The following is an 11,221-nucleotide window of genomic DNA, read 5'->3' on the forward strand; positions in this document are numbered from 1 at the left end:
TTCTGCGTGACATTTAGCACCAGTTCTTCTTTATCAAAGGAATTTCTAAGTCGGGAGCAAATCGACCTTGTGGTCTTTCTGTTTTTCTTTCTCTGTCTCCTTGCTGTCTCCTTGCTGTCTGGCATGCGAGATTTTCCCTTCAGCTTTGGCCTCACAGACTTTTCACCTTTCTTAGGCACTTCACCGAATTCAGAATGGATCTTTACTCTGTCTCAGGTGGGTTCCTTGATCCTTTCATCAATCCCACCAGCTGCAGCTGCTGCTGCTCCAGCACCTACACGTGTTTCTGCTCCCAACAGAACAGCTCTGCTGACATTGGATGGACTGGCCTGACTCTGATACACTCAGATATTCACAGTCTGTCCTTCTGCAGCCTCCCTGAACATCATTGCCATGGCCAGGCTGCCAATATTCTCTTGCCTGGTGGCCATGGCTGTGTGACAGCTCCATCCCAGCAGCCTGGGAAGCAGAAGGCTCTGGGGATACCTCAGAGCACCTGCCAGTACTTTAGGAGTCTACAGGAGAGCTGGAGACAGACTCTTCACAAGGGCTTGGGGCTGACAGGTGTGCTGGGTTCAGAGTTAGTTTTCTTGACAGTGGGAGGTGTGAGGCTGTGTTTGGGAGTTGTGCTGAACACAGAGTTGATAACACAGAGATGTTTCTGGTATTGCTGGGCAGAGCTTTCACAGGCCAAGGCCTTTTGTGCTTTTTGTACTGCCAGGCTGGCAAGGAGGCTGGGGGTACCTGGGAGGTTGGGAGGAGACACAGCCAGGACAGGTGAGCCCAACTGACCAGAGGATATTCCAGACCATGAGGCATCATGCTGACGGTATAAAGTGAGGGGAAGGAGGGGACATTTGGAATGATGAGTTTTGTAGCTGGGTTTTGTAGCTTCCCAGGTAGCTATTAGGTGGCATGGGGCCCTTCTCTCCTGGAGTTGGCTGTACTCCTTTCTATCCATGGGAAATGGTGAAGGAATTCCTTGATGTGCTTTGCTTGTGTGCTCAGCCTTTGCTTTCCCTGTTAAACTGTCTCTATCTCCACCCAGGAGTTTTCCAGCTTTTCCCCTTCCGGTTCTCTCCCTGATCATGGTGGTCAGGGAGGGAGGGAGCGGCTGCGTGGGACGTGGCTGCTGACTGGGGCTAAGACACATCATTGGGACAGAATTCACAGAATGACTTTGTTGGGAGAGACCCTCAAGATGATCAAGTCCAACTCATGCCCCAACATCTTAACTAAACCATGGCACTGAGTGCCGCATCCAGTCTTTTTTTAAACACTTCCAGGGATGGTGACTCCACCACCACCCTGGGCAGATCATTCTAGAACTTCTTCACTCTTTCAGTTTCAGAAAAACTTTTTCCTAGTATCCAGCCTGTATTTCCCTTGACACAGTTTGAGACAAGTTGAAACAGCTTGAAATGGAAGGAGTGTAGGTTTAGAGTGGATATTAGGAAGGTATTTGTGACTGTGGAGCTGGTGAAGCCCCAGCAGAGGCATCCCACAGAAGCTGGGATTGCCCCAATGCTTCAAGTGTCCATGGCCAGGTTGGCTGAGGCTTAGAGCAACCTGAGATAGTGGAAGGTGTCCCTGCCTATGGGCAGGCATGGAAGTAGCTGGTCATTAAGTTCCTTTCCAACCCAAAGTATTCTGTCATTCGATGACCATTCATTCACTCAAATCTAAATTGGACTCATTTTCTCCCATTTCCAAAAGTCCGGGAATAATAGAATGATGAATTGGTTGCTAGTGTCCAGAAGAAGTGTGTTAGACCAAAGTTGGTTTAAACATGCTGGTTGAGTCCTGTGGTTTCTTGTGTCTCTGTTAACCTGAGATTGATGTCTTAAACAAACTGGGGTTTAGCCAGCATGAGGGAGAAGGCCAAGAAGAAGCAGATCTGGTGGAGGTGGGGCAAATTCCTCCTTTCTGATGGGGCCCAACTGACAGAACAAAGCAGGGCCCTACTGTGGTCACATCATTAGAAGGGGCCATAAACCATCAAAGAGCACCAAAATGTCCCCCAACTCCACAGTGCTGCATGTGTTTTGCAGAGAAAAGAAGAAACTTCACAACTTTGTAAAAGTTGTAAAGCTTGGTATGCTTTTATTACGACGCGCCGGACGCGCCGGACGCAAGTCCCCCCAAAAGCATGCGTACTTCTGAAGACCTCAGGTCTTCTTTTATCTCTCTTCTAAATGCATATGCATACAGTTTTACAATAAGTTCATACATATTCCTTCTGCGTGACATTTAGCACCAGTTCTTCTTTATCTAAGGAATTCTTAGGTCTGGGGCAGACTGACTTTGTGGTAATTTCTGTTTTTCTTTCTCTGTTTCTTTGCTGTCTCTGGAATGCGGCTTTTCTTTCAGCTTTGGCTCTACAGACCCCTCACCTTTTCTAGACATTTTACTTAATTCAGAATGGATCTCCACTCCATCTCATTCCCCCCTTTCCTAGGAAATAAGTAAATTTTTTTATTTTATGAAAACTTTTATGACAGTAAGTGTCTTTTAGTGCTTCATCATGTACGTTTGACAAGGAGGTTAGTACAGCTATTTGTTGTAGCATTTTACAGTTCTAAATTAACAATGTAATAAATAATCTTAACAAAATTACAAATACAGAGATTAGAATGGTTTCTACTAGACAGAATAACATCATTGCTATCAATTTGTACAGCAGCACAAGCAGTTCTCAAGCATACACTCTTTTTCAGTATATATGAGCACAGTTTTTTGGTCAGTGACTGGATGAATTTCAGAGCGACAAATACTCTGTTTGGTGTCTAAACACACATCTTGCACATTAATAGTATTGCTTTCACAAATGAATTCTATCTGTTTTTTAGTAATGCAGGATTTTAAGTTTACTGTTTGCTACTTTCTATTTATTTTTTGTGCTTACACTCTATGTTCTGAAGGATAGAGTATTGTTTTTTCACGGTTTAATCTTAGGGCAATGATGGGATGGATAACATAAACAGTGGCATTACGTATGGTAAGCACAAAGGCAGTTGCCACATTAGAAACAGGATCATAGGTGAAATTTACTATAGTCTGCTAGGATTGAAACTTCTTTTTAATATTAATTGTATTATCTCACACAATTTCTTGAATTTCAGCTGGAAAATTACTTTCACTCTTTTTTCATATGATTGGAGCTGCTGTTGCTTGTATTTATAACTGTGCTTGTATACAACTGAAAGCTAAAGACACATTATTTTGAACTATACTAAGTGCTTTTACTATCAACTTGTGGTCTTGGTCTTCAGCCTTTTCATACTTCTTTACTTTGGCAGTACTTTTGAAATCTGTCACTGGCTAGTTCTTAATGCTAATAGAGATTACTATAAAGGCTGCTTCAATTTTGTTAGGCTACTTGCTGCAGTGGCTAGTTTATTCAGGAGTATTTCTGAATCAATTCTATTTAAAACTCTTAATTTTGTCTTTAATATGTTAGTTAGATGTTTGTTATGGGGAACAGGAACTGCTTTCTGTCTATGACTATCCCTCCCTGCTAGAGGGGCTCACACTGCAAATTCAGAAACACTTCACAAGTGTATCTGACAGAGGTTTTGGTCATATTTGAGGCAGATGTTTGTTTTGAAATGTAGAGACTTCAGAGAAGCTCTTTCCCACTCCAAAGCACTTGATTTCTTAGATGTGTGGCAAGCAGGAATGTCTCTCTGGGTCTACAAAACTTCACTTACTTTGCTTTTAGCTTCAGGTCTAAGCTTCAAGTAAATAATGAAAGGGAAATCTGAGAGAAGAGCTTAAGTTCGTTGCAGTGTTGCAGTGCTTCAGAAGAAACTGGGATCAGGTTTCTGCTACTTGAAACACTCAGCACAAAAGTGATGCTCAAAATCTTACAGCCTGCTGCTGAGCTCTGAGGGGGGGTTTCTCTCTCTCTACTTCTTTTAAGCAGAATCTAGATGCTTCAGACTGGGACGATTACTGATCTGTTTTTGCTGGTTTTAATATAACTGCTTTAATGTACTTGCTTCAATACTGCTTCATAGAGCACAATATTATACTAGTAGTTATAGTTATAGTTATAGTTTCCATACTGTGAACTAAATAATTCTGTTTAACATGTTTCTGCCTTATCATTATAATCCTACATCATATATAATTACAAAAATATGCATGGTTTGCAATCCTCAAACCTTTGGGACAAGTTGTATAAAGTTTCAATTATGTCTATATAATCCTTTAGATGGAAACAATTGACAAAATCTGGAGCTCAGATTGGATCCAGCTGAACCCAGACAGCTCCCTGAGAAGAAGTTTACCAAGCCAGGGAGTCCTTTCTGCAGCTCATGACTCAACAGTAAAGTTTCTCTATTAACCTTTGCCTGAAGCTCCCATTCTGCCCACAAAACCATTTTCAAGGAAAAGGGACTCCCCACAAGATCCCTAACTGTTCATGGTCAAAAGGAACAACAAAAATCAGAAGACATGTAAAATTCCACAAGGTTTTATTAGTAAATTACACACTTGGCGTGGAAATTGTTATGTTAGTCCCTAAACTACTCTATAAGCAAGTTGGCAGTGGGTATCCTTTTATATAAATTTTCCTGACCAGAAAACAGGTTTCTCACTTCTTAATGGAAGATAGATATCATGTGATGTCTGCTCTCTCCGACCTTCCTGGAAATGAATCAGGGGTCTTTGGGAGCCTTGGGTTGTCTTGTTCCCTTGTACAGTCCATTTGTCCCCCTGTATTCTGTTCTGGTGAGACCTCACCTGCAGGGCTGCCTCCAACTCTGGGATCCACAACAGAAGAAGGTGGCAAACCTGTTGGAGTCCAGAGGAGGCCACAAAGATGCTCCAAGAGCTGGAGCACATCTGCTCTGGAGAGAGGATGAGAGAGCTGAAGGTGAGGGAGCCTGGAGAAAGGACTCTTGGGAGAATTTGGATGCCTTCCAAATGGTTTTAAATGAGGAAGGGACTTTGGACAAGGGTCTGGAGTGATGGGATGAGAGGGAACAGCTTTAAACTGAAAGCAGATGGGGTTAGATTAGATGTTAAGAAGAAATTCTTTACTGTGAGAGTGGTGAGGCCCTGGCATAGGTGGTCCAGAGGAGTTGTGGCAGCTTCATCCCTGGAAGTGTTCAAAGCCAGGCTGGACAGTGCCATGGCCTGCTCCATCCCTGGAAGCGTTCAAAATCAGGCTGGACAGTGCCATGGGCTGCTCCATCCCTAGAAGCGTTCAAAGCCAGGCTGGACAGTGCCCTGGGCTGCTCCATCCCTGGAAGCGTTCAAAGCCAGGCTGGACAGTGCCACAGGCTGACCGCTTGGAAATTACCATGGCTAGCCCAAGCTCCTGGCCCGTGCCAAGAGTGGCTGCTGCCTGTCTGCCCCTTGGGCTGCTCTGGGGGGCAGTAAAGCAGGGCTGCCTCACCCTCAGAGGCAGCAATGCTGCTCTGTGTGGCTGCTGCTAGAATCCTGAGTCAGGGAGTCCAGAGTGAAGGAAAAGAGAGCGATCACTTGTATAGGTTCTCAAAAGGCTTTAATCTGACAGGATCCAAGAACAAGTGACAGTTCCAACAGGGTAACAGCATCTTAAGTATGGGGGAGGGAACATGGGGAGGATACAAACTTGGACCAATGGTGAGACAGCTGGGGGGGGCACAAGGTGGGATACACATCATGACATCCAGTGGGACACAACAGGGGAGGGGAGCAGGCCAAGCAGAGCAATAGGTATTCCAGGGATCCAGGATGGACATAGAAGTTTCTAGAAACAAAGATAGGGTTTCTGTGAAGGACAAAGGATGAGGGCAGGGTCTCCCTGAGTGGCAGGGAAGATTCTGAAATAAGGGGTTGGTCTTTAGGTAGATGGACAGGGGAATGGGTGGACATTGCTCAGGAACAAACCAATATGTATGGGGTACAACTGGAACAAACAAATTTGAACTTATAACACCACAATTTCATAACAAAGAAACTTACTAGCACGGGACAGGGCTTGGAGCCACCAAGGATAGTGGAAGGTGTCCCTGCTCATGGCTCAGGAGCTGAGACTACAGGGGCAGTCTTTGAAATTCCTTGAAACCGAAACCTTTCTGTGGTTCTATGACATATGGCAAAAGCTCCTGAGCCTGTTCCAGCCAGGATGTGAGGCTTATTCTCGGGGACAGTCACTGTCAAACAGAGAAACCTGTCCCCTCCCATAGAGCTCAGTTAACGTGTCCTCCAGCTCTCCCAGTGTGAGGAGCTGAACCTGGTTCCTGTCGTTCTCAGCGATGACCGCCCAAGCCTTTATGTAGTTGTTGTCCACCACGCAGCAGGCAGCTGACCAGAGGTGGCTGGGTTTATTAACCCTCCCCTTGGCAATGTAGTTGTTCCCAGGCACAGCACCCACGATGACATAGGTGGTTTTACAGTCCTGCGTCCTCCTGATCATCGTTTGCTGCTCGTAGTTGTTCCAGGCGCCGCCGTTGAGTTTCTCATCCTGGGGCACTATGTTGGTGAGGGTGAAGGTGGCCACCCTGCTGCTGTAGTCATCGTGGTGGCCATTGGGGTTCAAATGGCCTCGGTTCAAACCCGTCAGGTTCTTGTAGTCATGAAGGATAGCCTGGCTCTGGCTGAGTTTCTCTAAGGTGACATTGTATTGATTTAAGAGTGTCCACTCTTTTTCCATAGTTTTGGGATAAGTTGGGCCAATCAGCTTGACAGGAAGTAAAAAGAAAAACGTGTTAGTACTGGGGATGAGCATAATTGAACAGATTTCCCTAGAGCAGAAGTGTCTGAGTGTCAAGATCCTGTTTTTTGTCTGCTCCTGATGTGGTACAATACCAGATTAGTTGCTTGAGTTCCTATGAGGAACTCAAAGGGCAATCAAACTGCAAATATTTTTTTTGTTTCAGAAATTAATTTCACATTTAGTGCATTATATTTAGCTGTCCTTTGGAACACTACATATGAGTTTTTTCTGTGGTTCATTTTCACCTAAATCAATCCTGCCCCTCTGTCCTTAGCAATGGCATTAATTTCCTCTTTTTGTGCCCATTATTTGATTGGCCTGTTTTCCTAAAGTCCTGAAGTTTGACTGAAAGATATCTGGGAGATCTCTGTTGGTTTTGGAGTTCTGTCTGTCTGCGCGATCCTCCTAGACCAAGCCTGGGCCAAAGGTGCTCAGGGGTCACTGCCCATGGATGGAGATCACACCCTTGTGACTGGACCAACACTGACGCTCCTCCCTTTGCACTGCCTGAAATGTCACTGCAGAGATCCCTCCCCAGTTAACCTGACCCTCTCATCTCCGGTGCCTTTTCCCTCAAGGCTTTGTCCCTGGGCCATCACACCTCATTCTGTGTTTCTCCTCACTTCTCTCACACCAATCACTGTTTGACACTTCACTGGGAGCAGATAAGCTCTGCCAGGGATGCAGAACAGCTCAGGGCAAAGTGGGGATCAGAGCCCAGCAGGACTGTTGGTCCCTCAAGTTTTGCCTCTCCTGGATGCCTTTTCCCCATCACTTGGTCAGCCAGCAGAGCAGGGCACAGGGAGGGGAAGCATTTGACTTTGTCATGTCATGCCAAGTAATGTGATTGGCTGTTCCTGTCAGGTGAAGGCAGAGAGCTGGGCACCTTTGGGATGTGATTCATCTCATGCTCCTGCTGATGTCTCAGGTGCATCAGAGGAATCATGTGATGAACAAGTTTGAAGTAAAATGAGGAGAATCCTGTCCAGTGGGGGTCCATTTGCATGTGTTTAGTGGGTTGGTGCAAAATACAAATGGTTATTGTAATATTGCTTTTAATGACTGGAGGTTGTTGTGCTGTAAGAGAGACACTCACCTGAGGCTCAACCAGCCAAGTTTTAGGTCTTTTGCCTGGTCCAGGTTGGTAGATGTAAGCAGAGTAGACAGGAATACGCATCTTCCTGTCATACAGGGTGGCAAAGTAGTACTGGTTCTTGTAGCGCTGGCAGATCCAGGCTGGTTTCTGTGGCTCCAGGGCTTCATTCGGGGGAATATCATGGAAAAAAAACTGAGGGCATGAAGTTTCAAAGGACTTCACCACCTCGCTGTGTCCCAGCCAGAGGCAGCTGGCCAACACCTGCAGCAGCAGCAGCCCCAGCATGGTGGCAGGATTTCAGTGATGGGCTCTCAGTCCCCTGGAAGGAAAATGCAGAAAGAGGGGATATGAGAGACCAAGGAGGGGGTAACTTCTGTCCTCCTCAGTATGGAAAAATCATCAATGCCATGGGGTTGTGCAGGGAGATGACTGGAGATAAAAGGATAGTGTTACAGGAGCAAATACATTTGCTCCTCCCTGTATGAAACACAGTCAGCATGCCTGGCCTCGCACACATAGGGAGGACTAAATCTAAGGTGGGCCTAAACAGCAGGTGGAGTGGAGTGGAGACGCCATGGGCAGGCTCTGTCAAAACCCTTGCAGAGGAGACACCTTGGTGGCGTTTTCTAGCTGATAATCTGCGTGACAACTGAAAACCATAGGAGACAAATGAAAATGTCCTGCTGCTGAATCAGCAACCATGGCAAAGTTCCTCTCCTTGGACTGACGCACATGCCCATCCCAAGGTTACTGCAGGTACTTTACTGAGATATCCACCCCCGAGGCATGAGAGCCTCTCACTGAAAAAGATGTATGACTACATGCAAACATCATCTAAATGTAAAGAAATAGTATAAAAGTGAATAAAAAATGGAGAGAAGTGATGGAAGACTCCATTGTAACTTCTGGAGTCAATTGATGGGCTGAACCTGCCTTCTCTCCCTTAGAGATGCCTATTGGGTAAGAATCCAACTTTAAGCATGCTGAATGATTACTTCAAGCCAGCTTTTGCTGAGGAGTATATTGTTCTGAATTAATATCTCACTTTGAATATCTCTTTGCAGTCAGGTACTTTCACTGGCAAGCCTCAAACCTCAACCTGTCACAGTTTTATTAATAGTGTTATTCTGTAAACAGTTCAAGTGAGTCCTTCAGGGGCACTGGCAGTTTCTGGCAGTGGTATGCAGACCCAGGAGGGCTTTCTCTGATTCGTGCGTGACCCTGAACAAGTCAGTCAAACCCTCCAACCCAGAGAACTGCTCAGTGAAGGGTCCCTACCACAGGACACCAACAGACTGAGAAGGGTTTTGGCTTTCATGTGGCAGTAACAGGCTGAACACACACTGAAGGTTTGAGTACATCGCCCTTTTTCACATGAGAGGATGAAATCTGAAATGGGTTTTAGGTGCTCTGAGGAGGCAATGGTGGGGGCATAGTCTGTCTGAGGGGTGTTCCAAATCTACCCAATGCCTAAACAGCTCTCAAAGCAAAGTTATCATGGAACTGAGATATGGCACTGGGACAAGGTCACCTTTTCCAGCCTATTTCAGTTGAGCTCAGAGCTCAGCTTTGCACTGGCACTGGAGAAAAAAACCCTTTGACAAAACAGGGCTGGGAAGCCCCTATTTCCAAACATGATCTCATAGAATCACAGAAGATGCTGAGTTGGAATGGACTCATCAGGATCATTGGGTCCAACTTCTGGCCCTGCCCAGGACAGCCCCAGAAATCCAACCATGTTTCTGACAGTGTTGTACAAACACATTTTGTACTCAGGCAGGTGTGGTGATGTGACCACTTCCCAGGGGAGCCTGTTTCAGGACTCAACCACTTTCTGGGTGAAAAACTTCTTCCTGATATCCAGCTTAAATCTTCCCTGACTCAGTTTCAGGCCATTCTCAGTTCCTCCTGCTCTCAGCACCTTCCCACAGCACACACCTGCAGCTGGGCACGGACTCTGCTCAGCCCCCTGCCATGCTCAGCTGGGCTTTAATCTCATGGGCCATTGGGCAGGCCAAGAACAGCAATGCTGCACTGCCTACAGCTCTCTGGCCCCATCCAGGTTCACACAGACACTCAGCTCTTCCAGTCAGACCCAATACTGAACCCCAAATCATCCACCTGGGCTCCTGCCTCTCAGCTGACATTGGGGTATTATTACATATACTCTTGGCTCTGATGCAAGACATCTGGTCCTTTTTCTCTTTAGCAATCCTGCATCAGTAAGCTGGAAACTAAGAACTCTTTAGCAACCCTGTGACCACTAAGCTGGAAACTAAGAACAGGAAGAACAAGTGGTGAGTTTTTACAGTACTCTGCAGAACATGCCCACAGCTGCCCCAAATCAAGTAGACAAGTTCCTGAAAAGTCCTTTTGAATGACCCCCTCCACAAGCTTCAAATGTATTTAGCTGACTTAATGTCTAACTTAATATCAGATATATAGAAACCAGCCTACCGTGGGAAGGAATGGCACAGGATTCTGCTTGAGCCCCAAAGTGGCAGAGGAGTCTCAAATGCCTCTGCTGCAGTCTCAGACTGGCTGTTTCGATATGATCTCCAAGTAGGCAGAGCTGTTAGGTTTCCCACAGTATTTAGAGGGAATTTGTCCAGGAGTTCAGCCACCTGTGTTTGTCCAGAGACCTCTTGCAAGGTCCTGGGTGGAGTTTTAGTGCTCAATAAACTCACCCCTCCTTCTTATTAACAGTTTGATGTTAATTTTCCAAGTGACTTGGCTTAAGTTTCTTTCCCAAATCATTCCTTCTATCCTCCTTTACAGAAAGTGTTAAAGAGCTGCAAAATTCAGTGCATGCATAAACTCTCCTTGCTGCTTGGAGAGCAGATGTTGGAACTCAGCAACTCTGACCTAGGCTTTGCCTATATATATTTATTCCAAAGCTCAGGAAAGTCCTGAAATATTGGAGTAAATGGTGAGAAAGGGGAAAGAGCTTACCTTGAAGCAGAGTCTCAGAACAGGCAGCTGAAGAGTTCCTTTCTTCTCCCTGGAGAAACACTTGGCTGATCCCTCAGGAGTCCCAGTGCAATATATACCTGGTCATAAATCTGGCCGTTGTCATAAACAGGGAATTTCACTGAAAAGAAAGGTTTTCTGTTATTATTCAAGGAGATTTGTTCATGACCACCCTGAAGTGGGGTGACAGTTGCTATTTGCAATTTCCTCAGGATTTCTCCCAGGTTCTTGCAGCATCATGTGTCAGGGGAAAATAACTGGGTCTGGTGACTTATCTGTTCATTTCCTCATTCCCCGTGAATGGGGACATACATGTGTTTCTGTTCCTGGCAGAACATCTCTTGTGGCATGAGACTAACTGGCCTGTCTCTGAGTACACCCAGATGTTCACAGTCTGCTCTTCTGCAGCCTCTCAGAACCCAGTTAGTAGGGTCAGGCTGCACATT

The 11,221-nt window shown here is 45.7% G+C and overlaps 1 protein-coding gene across 1 annotated transcript; it reads right to left on the bottom strand.

Moving 5' to 3' along the window:
• Positions 1–5,527: 5,527 nt before the first annotated feature.
• On the bottom strand, positions 5,528–10,977 carry LOC128947915 (endonuclease domain-containing 1 protein-like). Its single transcript, XM_054292436.1, has 3 exons — positions 10,758–10,977; positions 7,806–8,124; positions 5,528–6,673 (listed from the first exon to the last, which is right to left on the bottom strand). Exons 2-3 carry the CDS (start codon positions 8,088–8,090, stop codon positions 6,128–6,130), a joined length of 831 nt encoding a protein of 276 aa, XP_054148411.1. The 5' UTR covers positions 8,091–8,124; positions 10,758–10,977; the 3' UTR covers positions 5,528–6,127.
• Between the last annotated feature and the right edge of the window lie 244 nt (positions 10,978–11,221).

Source organism: Melozone crissalis, unplaced genomic scaffold (assembly GCF_028551555.1).
Source record: "Melozone crissalis strain CALT ecotype California unplaced genomic scaffold, PUWL_Pcris_2 ptg000110l_1, whole genome shotgun sequence".
In the NCBI taxonomy this organism is placed as follows: domain Eukaryota; kingdom Metazoa; phylum Chordata; class Aves; order Passeriformes; family Passerellidae; genus Melozone; species Melozone crissalis.